The sequence below is a fragment of the Nicotiana sylvestris genome, chromosome 4, assembly GCF_000393655.2.
Source record: "Nicotiana sylvestris chromosome 4, ASM39365v2, whole genome shotgun sequence".
In the NCBI taxonomy this organism is placed as follows: Eukaryota; Viridiplantae; Streptophyta; class Magnoliopsida; order Solanales; family Solanaceae; genus Nicotiana; species Nicotiana sylvestris.
The window spans coordinates 86,607,088-86,626,274 of NC_091060.1; the positions used below are offsets into that span (position 1 = coordinate 86,607,088).

A 19,187-nucleotide genomic window follows, 5' to 3' on the forward strand; every position below is an offset into this window, starting at 1 on the left:
CATCCAAACAAGTGGTAAAAGGCTAGAAGTTACAAATTAAATTATTCTCAAACTACACATTTAATTACCTTCCTTAATAATCAATAAATTTTATCAATATTATAATTCAAAATATTACCCCTTCGGAAATAAATACAAAGTATTAAAGTCTCTTTTGATAGAAAAAAACTAAGAAATAAAAATTAATAGCGAGTGAAGATATATAGTTCGACTATCTATATATTCAGAGAAAATGTTCAAATAATATTAACCCTCACGATGTTCCCACTTAGTGAATATACAATACTATGACTCGTTATTTGAGTTAAGATCATTCATTTGTTAATATATTTTGAGGGTCAACACTATTAATCAGAAAATTGAACAGATGATTTACCTAGTACTTATTGAGCGAGCCCGAACACTAAGCAACCAGCGTGTAGGATGCATAATCTTATTATGTTTGGGGTGCATGTAAGCCTCTCAAATTAAGCCCTACACTTGAGCCGCCTCAAAATATTGTGCAAATACCTCGCCCAGGAGCTAGTCTTGGACGAGCCATTTAAAATATTAAGCAACAAGAAGCGAAATAGTCTATATTGTAGGTAATTATCATAATATTTTTAACAAATTAAATATTAATATAAAGGGTGTGATATTTTTTTTTAAGATAAACAATAATTTAAAATTTAGAAAATATAGAGAAATTTCCAATTATAGATGTTAATGTTCGTAATTACCGACAAATAATATGACATTTAAAGTAAGGTCATATTTTTTGTCATTTGTATCAAAAGTTTTTACTACATTTTTTAAAGTGTTGTATTTTTACTACAGTTTGGACCAAATGTCATTATTTTTATGACATTTTATACCAAATGTCGTTCTTTTAATGACATTTTGTATCAAATGTCTAATTTTTACGATATTTTGTAGCAAATGTCGTACTTTTTAAGACATTTCTTAAAAAATGTCATTATGTTGACGACATTTTGTATCAAATGTCGTTGTTTTAATGATATTTCCTATCAAATGTCATTTTTTTATTACATTTAGTATCAAATGTCATTGTTTCTATGACAATTAATATTAAATATCGTAGTTTTTACGATATTTTGTCATAAATGTCAAAAAAGGAAATTTTCCGACATTTATTTCAAAAGTCACTAAATAAATGTCGTCGTATCCTCAATTTCCTGTAGTGATGCAAGGATTATTTTTTTGAATATTAGTTGTATATGGTCGGGTTCTTTTAGGGATTGATAGACTTGTCAAGATCCTAATTAATATATATAATTTTTCATCAAATATATCTGTGTGTAAATTGATTCATCGACTTATAACCTACTCAGATGCATCGTTGAATATTAAAAACAAAATGTCTCGACCTATATATATATATATATAACACGCTTCGTTGTACTACTTTAACTACATATATAGCATGTTAGAGTATATTTTAGTGTATTCATCCCTTGTATTACAAAAGTGTTAACGGATTACATATATATTATTTAGATAGTAAATACAAAAGTGATTTTTAATTTTGACCAATGTTGACCTGAAAAGAGACCAACTTTGGTCGCTAATTATCCAAAATTAAAAAATAGCGATCAACGTTGGTCGCTAATTATCCAGAATTAAACAATAGCGGCCAACGTTGATCGCTAATTTTAAATAAGATTTATTTATATTTTATAATATATTTTAAATAATAATATAATTATTTAACATTAGAACTGGGTCCCAAAATAGCGACCAAAGTTGGTCACTACTTGCTTCCCCTTTCATAAACGACTAACTTTGGTCGCTAACTTTGAATTATATTTATTTATATTTTATAATTTTTTTTAAATAATAATATAATTATTAAAATTTTATAACTGGGTCCCAGATTAGCGACCAAAGTTGGTATCTATCTGCTTCCCCTTTCGTAAGCGACCAACTTTGGTCACTAATTTTAAATTATATTTATTTATATTTTATAATTTATTTTAAATAATAATATAATTATTAAAGTTTTATAGGTGGGTCCCACTTTAGCGACCAAAGTTGGTCGCTAATTTCAGTATTTCTTTGACCAAGCAAGTCTGACTAGTCCGGTCAACATTTTGACCACATTATCGACCAAAAAGCGACCAACCTTGGTCGTTAATATTTTTAGAATAATTATTTAATTATTTTCTCCAATTTAGCAACCAACTTTGATCGCTTTTCTTGATAGACCAATTTTGGTCGCCAAATTTTGGTCGTTTTTTTCCGGATTTCTAATAACGAAACACAAATATTAGAATGTGGTTTATATTGCCAATACTGGAATTGTGATAACCAGAAGTTGATCGTGATTTTAATTAATCCAGTCTCTCGGTACTAATCCTATTATCATCTTCTATAAGTACTCTAATTAAGTAATATATTAAAGAATTTTTTACACCATGAAACTCATAGGATATTTATAAGTAAATCTTCCTGAAATGTGGGATTCATAATCTGGAAAAGGTGACCTGATGATATAAAAGTTTATTACACTGATAGTATCTATAATTTAAGCTCGCACTCTATATAACTTATTTCCAAGTATATCTATATTTATCTATACTATATTAAAAGCACGAACACCCTTAGCGAAATATCGTTCGCCTTTTTCTGCCCCTTAAAAATAAATTTATATTAGAGAAAATTGTCATCGTAAGTTTTCCCCCTAATATTTAGGAGTTTTAAATGAACTAAATTAGTACATTAAATCCTTCCATATTTGAAGTATGTATAAATTCTTAATATTTTTTTTGGTAACTATATACTTTTCATTAATTATCAAGGTATCATTTACATAATCAGCTAGACTTTATAACACAGTCCGCTTTGCTTATAGTAACTAGCAAAAAAAACTCACTATAACAATGAAAGAACTCACTATCTATGTTTACTCTCTCCTTCTTATCTAGGAAATTTGTACTTTTGGAGTAGTATATTAGTGGTATCATTGACTCTAACATGATATGTATATGCAATCTCTCTAGCTATTGTTTCACATGTTCTTTCCTTCTGGGCAAACAACATGTTGTTTCTTTCAATCCAGACTGAATAAACAAACTCTGTAAACACCAGCTTCACTAATTTTGCCTGTGTAGTTTTCCCTTTTGTATTCTGCTCGATCTAGTGTTGTATCTGATTCCATGAGCTCATTTCCACCCAAGTGATTTGCAGCCACTTCATTAGTTTATCCCAAACCTGTCTTCCCACTGCACACTCTACAAACAAATGATCCCTGCTTACAGCTGCCAATTTACACATGACACAACTAGCATCAACTTGTATTTCTCGGCTTTCCAATCTTGTAGATGTGAGTAGCCTGTCTTGTTGTTGAAGCTATGTTATAAATATTGCTTTTGGCCTTGCTTCATTGCCACATATGATGTTTTTCCAGGCAACTCTGGGCAGATTTCAAGTAAATGCTTCTGATCATACTTTTGCTATTTAGGTGATCTGATTATACACACAGTTCCTCTCTTGCTTTGAGTATTTTCCTAACTATCCAACAAATTCTGTAAACACCAGCTTCACTAGTTTTGCCTGCATAGTTTTTCCTTTTGTATTCTTCTCGATCCAGTGCTGCATCTGATTCCATGAGCTCATTCCCACCCAAGTGATTTGCAGCCACTTCATTAGTTTATTCCAAACCTGTCTTTCAATTGCACACTCTGCAAACGAATGATCCCTGCTTTCAGCTACCAATTTACATATGACACAGCTAGTATCAACTTGTATTCCCTAGCTTCCCAATCTTATAGCTGTGAGTAGCATGTTTGTTGTTGGAGCCATGTTATAAATATTGCTTTTGGCCTTGCTTCATTTCCATATATGATGTTTTTCTAGGCAACTCTGGGCAGATCCCCTAGCATTCTCAAGTAAATGCTTCTGATCATGCTTTTGCTATTTAGGTAATCTGATTGCACATGACACATTTCCTCTCTTGATTTGAGTATTTTCCTAACCATCCAACTAGCTTGTTGGGGAATAGCCATACTCTCCAAGGGTTGTTCTTTTATATAGTATTCATGAATCCACTTAATCCAAAGACTGTCTTTCTTAGTCTTCAGGTCCCAGCAGATCTTTGCTATGGCTACTTTGTTCCATAGCTTTAGATTTGTGAGATTCAATCCCCCTGATGCCTTTGGCAGACACAAACTACTCCATGATACCAGTGATTTTCTGGTGATTTTATTTGCTCCAGACCAGATAAAACTTCTGCAATAACCTTCAATAGCTTTCATCACCTTAGCAGGTATGATAAACATCTCTGTCCAATAGGATTGAATGTCAAACAGCACTGACTTTACCAATGACTCTGCCTTCATATGATAACTTCTTTGTTTTCCATGATGAAATTTTGGCTGTGATCTTGGTTATTAGAGGTTGTCATTCTACCAGTTTCAGTTTCCTAGTGGCCAGTGGAATTCCTAGATACCTGAATGGTAAGTCACCCTGTATATATTCAAGTGTCTATTGGATTTCCTGCTTGGTAACTTGATACACCACCATAGTAGATAGCACTCTTGGATAGATTAGATTGTAATCTTGAAGCAGCTGTGAATATACCCAACTTTTCATCCAGAAGCCCTACAGAGATTTTGTCACCTTTAGAAAACATGAGGAGATCATCTGTAAAGCACAAATGTGTGACATTCAGTTTAGAACATTTTGGGTGATACTTAAATTTCTTCTCTTCCTTTAGGGTACTAAGACTTCTACTCAAAAACTCCGTGACAATGGCAAATAGAAAGGGAGACATTGGATCTTCTTGTCCAAGTCCTCTTGCAGCATCAAAGGGTGGGGTTGATTCACCATTTTATAACTATGGAGTAGTTGCCAGTTGTTGTTGAAGTTTGGCAAAATGCCAAAGTCCCACATTGGTTGGGAGTTAAGTTTGGGGGAGATTTTTCCCCTATAAAAGAAGGCCTAATGTTTAGGATTGAAACACACCTCTCATTTGCCTTCTCATCTGTTTAAGGCATTTGTATCTTCTCTCTTTAATTATTTCACTTGTATTTTTGGAGTGAAATAAAATATTGGTTGTGTCCGAGGAGTAGGCAAAATTAGCCGAACCTCGTAAATTCTGGTGTTCCCTTTATTGTTGCTTTATTGTCTTATTTATTATTTGGTGGCTGTCATAATTTTTGGTATAGTAGTTGTGACTTATTCACACTATATACATTTGGCTTCCGCAACAATTGGTATCAGAGCCAAGGTACTGTCTAAGTATGCTCTGTGGTTGCAGCATAGTCTGATCTTCCACATCAGAAAAGATTTATCTTGGTAACTGAGTCAAGGTTCTGTCTGAGTATGCTCTGTGGTTGCAGCTTAGTCTGATCTTCCACACCAGAAAAGATTTATCTTGGTAACTGTGTCAAGGTTCTGTCTGAGTATGCTCTGTAGTTGCAGCTTAGTCTGATCTTCTACATCAGAAAGGAAATAATCTTGATTTGTGTCGTCAGCTATTAAATAATATTTGTGTCAAATATGGGAGATAATAAACAAGAAGAATCTACATCAAGTGTCAACAATACGTCATCATTGGCATCTTCGCTTATGACAAGAATTGTGTCAAATGCGAAATTTGCGGTAGAAATATTTGACGGGTCCGGACATTTTGGGATGTGGCAAGGCGAGGTTCTAGATGTCCTTTTTCAACAAGGGCTAGATCTTGCTATTGAAGAAAAGAGACCAGATGCTATTGGAGAAGAAGATTGGAGAATTATCAATCGTGTTGCTTGCGGTACCATTCGATCCTACCTTGCTAGAGAGCAGAAATATCCATACACAAAGGAAACTTCTGCAAGTAGATTATGGAAAGCACTGGAGGATAAATTTTTGAAGAAAAACAGTCAAAATAAATTGTACATGAAGAAGAGACTGTTTCACTTCACCTATGTTCCTGGTACCACGATGAATGAACATATCACCAGTTTCAATAAGTTGGTCACAGATTTGCAAAATATGGATACAACTTATGATGATGGTGACTTGGCCTTGATGTTGTTGGCGTCACTTCCTGATGAGTACGAGCACCTTGAAACTACTCTACTCCATGGAAATGACGAAGTTTCTCTCAGAGAAGTTTGTTCGGCTTTGTACAGCTATGAACAAAGAAAGCGAGAAAAACAGAAGGGCGGAGAAGGAGAAGCACTATTTGTGAGGGGTCGTCCTCAAAATCAAACGAGGACAAAGAAGGGAAGATCCAAGTCAAGATCCAGACCCAGCAAAGATGAATGTGCTTTTTGTCGAGAAAAAGGGCACTGGAAGAAAGACTGTCCGAAGTTGAAGAATAAGGCCAAACATAACAATGGAAAGGCCATTATGGATTCAAATGTAGCTGATTGTGATGATTCAGACTTCTCATTAGTTACAACAGAGTCATCAACATCATCAGACATATGGTTGATGGACTCGGCTTGTAGCTATCATATGTGTCCCAACAGGGACTGGTTTGTGGAATTTCAAGAAGGAGAATATGGAGTCATCCACACAGCGGATAACAGCCCTCTTACCTCATATGGCATTGGTTCAATACGATTAAGGAACCATGATGGAATGATCAGAACATTAACAGATGTTCGATATGTACCGGATTTGAAGAAGAATCTCATCTCTGTGGGAGCCCTAGAATCAAAAGGGTTCAAAATCATTGCAGAAAATGGAGTAATGAGAGTATGCTCCGGTGCACTAGTGGTAATGAAGGCTAATCGGAAGAATAATAATATGTACCGCTATTGTGGTAGTACAGTTATTGGGACAGCGACAGTGACATCTAGTGACGACAAAGAGGCAGAAGCAACCAAGCTATGGCACATGCGCTTGGGACATGCTGGAGGAAAATCCTTGAAAACTCTATCAGATCAAGGATTGTTAAAAGGAGTCAAGGCTTGCAACTTGGAGTTTTGTGAGCATTGTGTTAAAGGGAAACAGACAAGGGTTAAATTTGGTACAACGATCCATAATACTAAAGGCATTTTGGATTATGTACACTCTGATGTTTGGGGTCCTTCCAAAACACCTTCATTGGGTGGGAAGCACTATTTTGTAACCTTTGTTGATGATTTTTCCCGAAGAGTATGGGTGTATACAATGAAGAGCAAAGATGAAGTGTTGGGAATTTTTCTCAAATGGAAGACGATGGTGGAGAATCAGACAGGCAGGAGGATCAAGTGTATTCGCACAGACAATGGAGGTGAATACAAAAATGATCATTTCAATAAGGTCTGTGAAAATGATGGCATCGTCCGACACTTCACTGTTAGACATACACCACAACAGAATGGAGTGGCAGAACGTATGAACCGGACCTTGCTGGAGAAGGTACGGTGTATGTTGTCCAATGCTGGCTTGGGCAAAGAATTTTGGGCTGAGGCAATTACATATGCATGCCACCTCATTAATCGTCTACCATCTGCTGCTATTGATGGCAAGACACCATTTGAAAAATGGTACGGAAAACCTGCTGTAGATTATAACTCTTTGCACGTGTTTGGCTCAACTGCATATTATCATGTGACGGAGTCAAAATTGGATCCAAGGGCAAAGAAGGCTATTTTTATGGGAATTACTTCTGGAGTCAAAGGATATCGCTTATGGTGCCCTATGACAAAGAAAGTAATATTCAGCAGAGATGTTACCTTTGATGAATTTGCTATGGTAAATAAGGTAACAGAAGATACCAAACAAAATGAAGGTGCTTCTAAGCAGGTGGAGTTTGAGGGAAAATTTATTTTTCCTACACAAGAAGCAGAGGAGGAAACAAATGAAGATTACCCTCTGGAAGGAGAGCCAGTAGAGGAGATTCCAACTCAGGAATCTCAACAACAACTTGAATCAATAGCAACCAGCAGGCCAAAAAGAACAATAACGAAACCTGTTCGTCTCATAGAGACGGTTGCTTGTGCAACCTCAATTGTAGCTGATGATGTTCCTACTACTTATAAAGACGCTGTCCAAAGTTCAGAAGAAGATAAGTGGAGGATTGCCATGAATGATGAAATACAGTCCCTTCATCAGAATCATACATGGAGATTGGCCAATCTCCCGAAGGGAAAGAAAGCAATTGGGTGCAAATGGGTATTTGCAAAGAAGGAAGGATTTCCTAACCAAGTAGATGTTCGCTACAAAGCAAGATTGGTGGCCAAAGGATATGCTCAAAAGGAGGGAATTGATTACAATGAAGTGTTTTCTCCAGTTGTAAAACATTCCTCCATTAGAATTATGTTGGCTTTGGTAGCACAATTGGATTTGGAACTAGTTCAGATGGATGTAAAAACTGCGTTTTTACATGGAAACTTGGAGGAGGAAATCTACATGACTCAGCCAGAAGGATTCAAAGTTGCTGGAAAAGAAAATATGGTGTGCAAACTTGAAAAATCGTTGTACGGATTGAAACAATCTTCTAGACAATGGTACAAGCGATTTGACGAGTTTATGTTGCGGCAAGGGTACAAGAGAAGCAAATACGATCATTGTGTGTATTTGCACAAGCTTAAAGATGGTTCCTTTGTATATCTTCTCCTATATGTTGATGATATGTTGATAGCTTCCAAGAATTCGGAAGAAATTGATAAGTTGAAGATTCAACTGAAGAAGGAGTTCGAGATGAAGGATTTGGGTGAGGCAAAGAAAATTCTTGGCATGGAGATAATTAGAGATAGACGTTCAAAGAAACTCTGTTTATCTCAAAAGGAATATTTGAAGAGAGTACTTCAACGTTTTGGCATAGATGACAAGACTAAGCCAGTTAGTACTCCACTTGCTTCCCATTTTAAGCTAAGTACTACTATGTCGCCAATGGATGAAGCTGAACGAGAGTATATGTCAAAGGTACCATACGCAAATGCTGTTGGTAGCTTGATGTATGCAATGGTTTGCACAAGGCCTGACATTTCACAAGCTGTTGGAGTTATTAGCAGATATATGCACAATCCAGGGAAGGAGCATTGGCAAGCTGTGAAGTGGATTCTACGGTATATTCATAATACTGTAGATGTCGGGTTAGTTTTTGAGCAGGAAGACAATCAGTTTGTAGTTGGATATTGTGACTCAGATTTTGCGGGTGATATGGACAAACGAAGATCAACTACTGGTTATGTGTTTACTTTTGCAAAGGCACCAGTTAGTTGGAAGTCTACTTTGCAGTCAACAGTTGCTTTGTCTACAACAGAGGCAGAGTACATGGCTATTACAGATGCTGTGAAAGAGGCAATTTGGCTTCAAGGATTGCTAAAGGAGCTTGGTGTTGAACAAAAAGGTATCACAATTTTTTGTGATAGTCAAAGTGCTATTCAATTAGCGAAGAACCAAGTTTATCATGCAAGGACGAAGCACATTGATGTTCGGTATCATTTCGTACGAGAAATCATAGAAGAAGGTGGAGTCACGGTGAAGAAAATTCATACTACAGAGAATCCTGCTGATATGCTGACAAAGGTGGTGACTGCGGTCAAGTTTCAACATTGTTTGGATTTGATCAACATTGTTGAACACTGAAGATTGAAGATGAAGACACAACCAAAATTTGTTATTGAGAGAGAATTGAAAATGTGGAATTTTGCCAAGGTGGAGATTTGTTGAAGTTTGGCAAAATGCCAAAGTCCCACATTGGTTGGGAGTTAAGTTTGGGGGGATTTTTCCCCTATAAAAGAAGGCCTAATGTTTAGGATTGAAACACACCTCTCATTTGCCTTCTCATCTGTTTAAGGCATTTGTATCTTCTCTCTTTAGTATTATTTCACTTGTATTTTTGGAGTGAAATAAAATATTGGTTGTGTCCGAGGAGTAAGCTAAATTAGCCGAACCTCGTAAATTCTGGTGTTCCCTTTATTGTTGCTTTATTGTCTTATTTATTATTTGGTGGCTGTCATAATTTTTGGTATAGTAGTTGTGACTTATTCACACTATATACATTTGGCTTCCGCAACAGTTGTAACACACTCCATCACCCATCTGATAAACTTTTGAGGGAAATGCAACTCTACCAACATTTTCTCCAAGAACCTCCAATCCACAGTGTCATATGCTTTTTGCATATCCACCTTAATCATGCATCTGGGTGAGATATGTTTTCTTGTATATGTTTTTACCAGTTCATGAGCCATAATCAAATTATCTGCTACTTTCCTTCCTGGGATAAATCTTGATTGAGACTCTGTAATAATGGTTGCAATCACCTTCTGGATTCTGCCTCCAAGGATTTTAGCTATGATCTTATATAGAACAGTGCACTAGGCAATTGGCATATACTCTCTGATTGTAGCAGGATTGGCTATCTTTGGGATCAGGGTGACTGCTGTACAGTTTATTCCTCTATAAATTTTGCATGTTGTGAAGAAGTCTTGTACAACTTCAATGATTTCATTTTTAATATCAGGACATGCTCTTTTGTAAAACGCAGCATTATAGCCATCCACCCTGGAGCTTTGTCATCTCTTATGGACTGAAGCCCTTTATAAATCTCCTCTTCTGTCACATCCTCACATAACTTGAGTTGTTGAGCATGGTTAAGTACGGTTCCCCTCCTCATGATTGTCCTGCTTACTGTTGTCATAGTATGTAGAGCTGATAAGTGATCTATAGAACTGTATTATCTCCTTTTTATATCAGTTGCTTCTACTAACTTTTCTCCTTCTTGAGACTCAAGCTCTAGGATTTGCTTCTTCTGCTTTTTGTCTTTCATAACAACTGAAAAGTAGCTAGTATTGGCGTCTCCAAGCTTTATCCATCTTGCCCTAGATTTTTGTTGCATGGCACTTTCTTAAATCATAGGCCACTTCTTAAGTTGGCAGATAATCTTCTTCTCTTCCATTTCCAAGTCATCTGAGTATTGGTTGCTTATCTTGATTTGAATTTCTTGAAGATACTATCTTGGTTAGTTGATTCTTGTTGCTACTCCTTTGAACTTAATTTCATTTAGTATTTTTAGTTTCTCCCTTAGTTCCTTCTGTTTCATCCAGATATTCCTCATCTTGTATAGATGAAGCCTCTATTTCCAGCTTTCCTCCACTAAGTGAAGAAAATTCTCATGATTTGCCCACACATTGAAGAATTTAAACGAAACTCTGATCCTTGACTCCCTAATATTAGTAGCTATCATTATAGGGAAATGATCTGATATATGTGGGAGTTTATATTCGTTGGTCAGGTGATCAAATTTCATCATCCATTCAGCATTTCCCATTGCTCTGTCTATTCTACTCCATATTCTATCTGCCCCTTGTTGGTTGTTTGTCCAGGTATAGTAGTCTCCTTTCCAGGGCAGTTCTTTCAGTATCAGTTGTTGGATACGCTCTGCAAAGTTTTTTATCTCAAGGCTAGTAACTGTTGCTCCTTGCAGTATATCTTGTGGACTCAAAATAGAGTTGAAATCTCCCCAAATAAGTCATGGTTTAGTAGTTGCTCGAGGCAAATAACTATTGTTGCCATAGTTCTTTCCTCCGTTCCACTGTATTGTGGACATAGACAATTGTCATTTCATAGTCTATTTGTTGATTCCTACTCATAACTTTACAGTGAATAAGTTGTGCTTCTTTTTTCAGAACTTCAATCTTGTAAGCATTATTGTCCCAAAGTAACCAAATCCTACCATTCTCTGCATGATTATAGTTGGTTTCAATTCCCCAACCTGGGGCAATTTTATTACTTATTTCATTTGCTTTATGCTCTTTCACCCTTGTCTCCACTAATCCTGCTAATTTGACTCTATTTTCTTTGAGACATTTGGCTAAATCTACATGTTTATATCTCTTATTTACTCCCCTCACATTCCATACTAGCCAAGACATTAATAATGACATATGAACCCCCCACCTATGTGAGAAGAGAGGAGTTGTGTCATCACAGCATCTTCATATTACAGTTTATCAAATTCATTAATCTCACTGGGATAGCAACCTCAACCAGTTGGTTTACAGGTCGACCATTAATTTCCTTAGCTGCCTTCCCTTTCAGTAGTTGCTTCTGTTTACCTTGTGGATTCAATTCCTCTATTTTTGTACTCTCTATTAGCTGCTGAACTCGTTTAACAGCTTCTGCATAGCTAGTTTCCTTCTGTTCATCAATAGGATCAGCTGGAACTCTTTTATCCACCTTTGGTACCCAGGTTGGCACCACTTTCTTAGGTTTTTGCCTCCTCTTTTGAATGTTGATAATCATATGTTCCTCCTTTTTTGATTCCTTCATTGTCTGCTGAGCACAATTATGCCCTATCATTAGGCATTCTTCACAGTAATCTGGCTTCCATTTAAATACAACTGATTACTGAAATGTTTTCCCTAATGGATCTATCACAGGCACTTCAGTTGGCAGTGACTTGGTGACGTTGACCTCTATAAACATTCTAGCAAATAAAACTCTAGTTTGCTTTTCTGTGCATTCATCTGCAAATGTAAGGCCAAAAGTTTTATGCATTGTCATACCATATCATTTCTCCTTAATTGTTTAGCAGTACACACATTCATGTTGGCATTGATGTACATGGTAATTGGCAACTCTTAATAGTTGATTATTACTTAGTTGTTTAACTTAAAGGTATGAATATAACTTGATGACTATTTATACGTCTCATCCCTTTATGAAAACCATAGATTAATAATTGGCATTTTTGTTGTATGGGAGTAAAACTTGTGATTAATAAAAAAAGTGATAAGTTAAATAATTTGTAGATACGTCAGCAATAACTAAAGTTAAACAATCCTCAAAATTGGACTATATTTGTTCACAGGGACAACTATTTTTTATATAAGAGGAATATTGATGCCAACAATAAAATTTTGGTCATGATAGTTTAGTTGAAGCAATAGAACATACACCAAGAACATCCTCTGCAAAGAGGATACAACAATATTACATCATACTATCTCATACTATAAAACATCTATCATTACAAATGCTATATAACTATCTTAACTAATTAAATTGTTCATGTTTGCAGGTTCAATACCAGTGTTAGGATATGCCATATTAACTAATTCAATTTTGAAATTCACCTATTACGTTAATGTAATTACACTCATTTTTTCATTTAAATGCATATTGGATGTATTAGTACGTCAATTGCTATTATACACAGTTTATTTTTGTTATATATCTTTTATCAATAGTCAAGTTTACACATGCAACGCACGTACCCTAAAACTAGTATACAGAAAGATTTGGACCACAGAAACGAATGATATTGAAGCAATCAAGATAGAAGAATTAACCCAAATAACCGTTCATCCAACTGCTTCAACTAAAAATAGCCGGTGAAGGTATAATATATGCATAATTTTTGTATTATATGTGTATAATCAATATATAATCTATGTATATGGTTAGAAAAAGTAAACAATGAATATAACTGGCTATTTGTGTAAAGATCCCATCAAGATATGCAAGACAATGCAGCAAAGCTCTTGACCTTAAGCAATTATCCTTAATTAGACATGCAATGCCATGTTGCACACTTTCTTTAACAACTTTTGCATACTACCATTAATATTTCCCAAACTTGTGGATGCAACAAATTGAAGAATGAAGTGACTGCCCCCCAACTTAGAAGTTTATATCAAGAAGAAAAGAAAATCAGTTATGGTCTATTAGGTAGCTTAGACTTGGACCTTGGCTTCCAAATCCATGTGATGTGCTTGTGTTGGATTTCACTGTGTCTTGTATTCTCTTGGGCTATCAATCACTTTTTATTGGGCTTGGATGTTTATGGGTGTATTTGGGGGGAGAAATTTAAAAATAGCTAGATTTATAAGTGGTCATTTAAAAATAGTCACAGTTTCAAAAGTAATCGAAATTTAGTCTATTTTTATGTAAAAATAAATCTGAACGAAAACACTTTTCAAAATCCGGAAAAATACTCCAGTATAATATACTGGTCTGACATAATATACTGGAGATTAGAGCACCGATGCTCCAATTTTCAGTATATTATATTGGAACTTTCCACGTGTTGGAGTTCCAACATAATATGCTGGAAGTTTATACACAGGTGCACCGATCTCCAGTATATTATGCTGGAACTTTCCGTGTTGCAGCAAAATAGTGGCTATTTTTCAATGATTATGCAAACGCTGGCTATTTTTGAATGATCAGTCCGAAAACTGGCTAGCCCGTGCTATTTTTACGTATTTGAGTTGTACAAATCATTATGAAAAATGGGGGCATTTGCATCTATACCCGCTTTTTGTGTCACATTTTAACTTGTGTCCACTTTACAAAAAAAAATTGCAAGCGTACCCGTTTTTTCGCATAACTTCAGCATACGGGGCTGAAGTAGCAAAGGCAATCACGCAAAACTTCAGCATTCTAGTAGCGGGCCTGAAGTTCAGCTCTAGAACTGAAGTTTTTGTGTTGTAACTGGGAAACTTCAGCTCTAGAGCTGATGTTTTTTTACCATCTATTAAATATTACATACTAGAATTGAAGTTTTTGTATTGTAACTGGGAAACTTCAGCTCTAGAGCTGAAATTTTTTTACCACCTATTAATATTACATACTAGAGCTGAAGTTTCCAGTTACAACACAAAAACTTCAGCTGTTGTAACTGGGAAACTTCAGCTCCAGAGCTGAATTTTTTTACCACCTATTAATATTACATACTAGAGCTGAAGTTTTTGTCTTTGTAACAGGGAAACTTCAGCTATAGAGTGTTCAATATAGCAACATGCATAGCATTTTGTCCATTGTTGTTAAGCATTTTTGAGCAATCTGGGCAGTAAGAAGATACTCGTTAGCTATTCGTAACACATGGCATAGCATGAATTAGGATCAATATGAGGGAAACCTAACTGCTTCTTCATTGCTCATCATTCTTTTTTTCTAAAGAAACAACCATTTAGGTAGTACTATTAGTTTTTTAAACGACACAAATTTAATCACACAGAAAGAGCAAATGCAATTTTATCACCATTCACCAACCATCATCTAACCAGTCAATTGAGGAATAACAACGAACTTGAAAATTTCAATGATGCCAAAATCGTAGGTTTTTATATTGTTCTAAAATTGAATAAGAATGAGAGCCCCTAAAGAAGAAGAAGAAGAAGAAAATGAAGGAGGAGAAGGAGAAGGAGAAAGGGAACTGAAGTTATTTAAAAAGTGGGTACAAGTTACAAGTTTTTAAAAAAATAGGTATAAGTTAAATGGGGGTGACCAAATAGGGCGTCTGTGCAATTTTTACCGAAAAATGGCATAAGTCATATAACATGTTTCCACTTTTGAAAAGCCATTTTACAAAAAAGTAAATAAACTGTTTCTTATTGATGAAAAAACAAAACTAAAACCTTGGGGTACTGGTCCCATATTTTCTGGAAAAAAAAATTACAAAGTTTCTGGAAAGGTTTGCGTTGGCAAACACCTAAAAAGAAGAGAATAACAAACAAAACTATTAAGAAAAATCTTCTATCACGACTACTTCAAATAATGAGTGAGCAAAGAAAATTTCTTCATATACAATGGTTTTCCTTTTTTTTTTTTTTTTTTTGTAACAAATTTTTTTAAAAAATAACAAAAATAAAAACTAAACTATAGTCGACCAAAAATCCAAGAGAATGGGACTGTAAATCATATAGTGCAAAAAGAGACGGAAAACCAACTTTTGGTAATTAAAGCACAATGAAAACTAGTTGCAGACTGGAAGGGAGGGACCTCTTCTCATATTGGCCTCTCATACTTTTGGTAGGTATAGGAAATGACAATTACTATCATTTATTGCTGGATAATTGGTTGTTCTATCTATAAGTCATATCATCAGATGAGTGAATTATCAGTGGTCTAAATGACTTGTCACCAAAAGCCACTAATATTAATAATGACAGTAATTAAATGTTTCTTTATGTATGAGAATTGACGACGTTAATACCAATACAACTAAATCTCCATATTCTTCCTGATGTTAAAACTGTCTCCTGAGTAAGTGAATATTACAAGTTAAATATAGATGTCTTATACTAGTACGGCTTAATAGTATGATGTACTAATTATATCTTATAAAAATGAAAAGTTTTTTAAAAAAGGCTTTAATTGATGAAAAAATATGAGGTGCGAACGGTTTGGTAATCTTTTTTCCCTTTCTTTGTTTTGTTAATTTATGATGAAGGCATCAAGCAAAACAAAATGAGGTTAAGAAAGTTTAGCTAAGTATGATATAACTTTCTTTTTGGTATATATGATATTGATATAACTTTTCATTATCTATGAGCACTTAAAGCTCGAATGGCTTTCATAACCATGATTAAAACGATTTTTTTTTATTATTTTATCTGTATAATAAGGTAACTAAGCAAAATGATGTCCGTGCAAAACAAGTCTAGTGGATTTCTTCATTGTTTGTTTAATTACTGGCGGAATTTGATGTGGTAATATTTTTGTTGGAGTCACGACAATAACATTCATTCAAATAATAATGAAAATAACACTTCAATTAAAAATAAGAGGAAATATTAAAGACAAATATCTGTGGCCACTTTAACTCTTCTTCTAAAGTAAATGGATAGTTAAAATGAACTAAAGACCAGACTATTCATTTTTGGAATTAGAACTACAGTTTAATAGTTACACTTCTGTTTCTGCACCACTTAGTTATTTAGGTGACAATTCAATCCATCAAATGTTTTCCTTTTTCTTTTTATCTTCCTCTTTAATTCCCCCCCTACTCTTTTGTTTTTGGTAATGAAGATATTTATTCCGCCTTATTTAATAGTTATTACAAACTGGGACTTTTCTAGGACACAAAGTTCCTAGCTTGTCCATTTCAAAGTAGAAACAACAAAAGGGGGCGGGGAGAAGTACATCATAGGATTTCCAAAAAAGTTCGAGTTGCTTCCATGTTTTGCCATAATATCAGCCACTCCATTCGCTTCTCTGAAGACGTGGGTGACATGTGACTCTCCTGCTTTACTAAGCATCCATGTGCAATCAGTAATCAAATTTTGATATGGACCATTATCGTTAGTAAGCATGTTAACTAGGACATTGCAATCTGTTTCAACCACTAGTCGCCTAATGTTTTGTTGTATAGCTATTTTTAGACCCTGTATAAGGGCGAGGCCTTCCATGTAGATATTGGAAGCGTGAGGAATGGACATGTTAAACCTATAATCCAGTTGCTTTCACAGTCTCTGATGACCCCTCCAATGCCTCCCTTACCCGGGTTACCTAAGCTAGAGTCATCTATGTTTAATTTGAAATTTCCTTGATCATGTGGCTTCCATTTTATGTAGATGGTAGTCCTTGGGTTAGGACTCTGAATAGACTCTGTTAACAATTTAAACTCTGTTGCACTTTTAACAATATTTTTTTAAGAAAAGGGGAGATTTATTATTATTAAAGATGAAATTATTTTTGTGAATCCAAATATGCCAAAGTATAAAGGGCAGGATATCTGCCTTAGTTAAGTATCTGTTAAAAGAGGAATTTGTGTGACAAAGGGGTTTTAACCAGTTATGCATAATGAGTTCATTGCGTGGTTGGTCGGGGTATTTGTAAGCTTCCCAGTTGATCCCAAATACGTTTTGAGTGGCGGTAGTTGAAGAACATGTGTTCCATGTCTTCTTCTTCATTTTGGCAGATGTTGCAAATGCTGGAGTTAGTGATTTTTCTATTGTATAGCATTTTAGAAGTGGGTAACCTATTGTGGACAATTGTCCATAAGAAGGATTTAATTTTGTTTAAGGTGTCTAGCTTCCATAGCCAGGAAAAGTTTGTCCAATTCCCCCGCTACTCATAATGCATGTAAGCACCCTTAAATGTTGAAAATAAAACATTAAAATTTTAAATAAAAAAAGAAATAAAACCATCACACATTTGTCCTTCTCCATGTACTAATCATTTTTTATAATCTACGGGTCGGGGTCAAGCCTAAACCTCATGGAAAAAAAACAACTAAGACATTATTATCATCTTTAATTAGCACTCAAAATTCCATCAAAGCACTACGCAATTTGATTGATTAATAGTATTCTTTAGTAGTAATTTTTTTTTTAATTATAAAATATTTCTGATTGTCCAATGCGAAAGTATATGATCATGTCAACACGTATGATCTACACGTCTATAGTCACCTACCACTCTAATTGCCAATTAGGCAACCCTCAAATATCACAACACTTTAACCTACTTTATTTAATTTTACAAGAATTAATTGGCCAATATCAAAGGCTACTACTATAAAGAATGGGGGCCTTAGCTTGTAGAGGGGAAAGGGGTCTCAAGAGAGGATGTGGCAACGAAAACCTTTTGGAATTTAATAAAGGATTGAATGATGTCACGTGAACACAAATAAGTAATATCAATCCACTGCCTATTTGCAACTTGCAAGTAGCAGTTGAAATGTCCACATGACATTTCCAATGCAACCAACTTTGTACTTCCTCTTATATAATTCATCAAATTGATTTATGGAGTGAAATTGAAGCCTTCTCTTTTTATGACTAAAAACGTCACTTAACAAAGAAAAAGAAAAAGTATAACAAGTCATACATGTTAGTAATTAATCCCCTAATGAGGATTTCTTAAGAACTAATTATTTGTATTGATCGGTTAGATAGGAGTTAGTGGAGTCACTAGTTAGTTAGAAATGACAGCTGTACCAATCAGCTAAGTAGTTAGCAAGTTAGTTAGTGGTTAGCCGACTTACTTTTAGCTTAGTAGTACAATTGTATATAGTGGAGGTTCCACTCGTTTTCTTTTCTCAGTCAATTCTATTACGAAGTTCTGGAATCTACTCCCATCTTCTTCCTCTCTCTCTTTGTACTCTCATGGCGTGAAGATCACAGTTGCATCACCATTGAAGCTCAACTTCAAGTTGCAGCAGAGCTTCAGGTACTGTTCTATTGGCTAATTCTGATATGGTATCAGAGCAAGGAGCATCAACTTTGGACTCGCTTCACAAAGTTTGCTAGTTCTACTTCTGCTACTGACTATTCGAACTAGATCGCGCACATGCAAATTCATTTCTCCATTGATTTCGAGCTATAGTTCTGAGGACAAGTTATGTTCCTACTTCTTATCTGTAATTGTTTGAGAATTGCTGCTAAATTCCTAATTACCATATTTTCTAGCCCTCAAATCGCTTAGAAATTCTATGAATCGTAAAGATGAGTACTGGTGAGGATGATAATCAATCAACACCGACTATGACTGAGTCTCTTAACCAGTCAGGTGTTGATACTAGTAGTCCT

The 19,187-nt window shown here is 35.1% G+C and overlaps 1 protein-coding gene across 1 annotated transcript; it reads right to left on the minus strand.

Annotated features, from left to right (window-relative positions):
- Positions 1–4,474: 4,474 nt before the first annotated feature.
- Positions 4,475–10,765, minus strand: LOC138889806 (uncharacterized). The gene is made up of 4 exons (XM_070173142.1): positions 10,638–10,765; positions 10,362–10,550; positions 9,926–10,200; positions 4,475–4,641 (listed from the first exon to the last, which is right to left on the minus strand). The coding sequence occupies exons 1-4, from the start codon at positions 10,763–10,765 to the stop codon at positions 4,475–4,477; spliced, it is 759 nt and encodes a 252-aa protein (XP_070029243.1).
- Between the last annotated feature and the right edge of the window lie 8,422 nt (positions 10,766–19,187).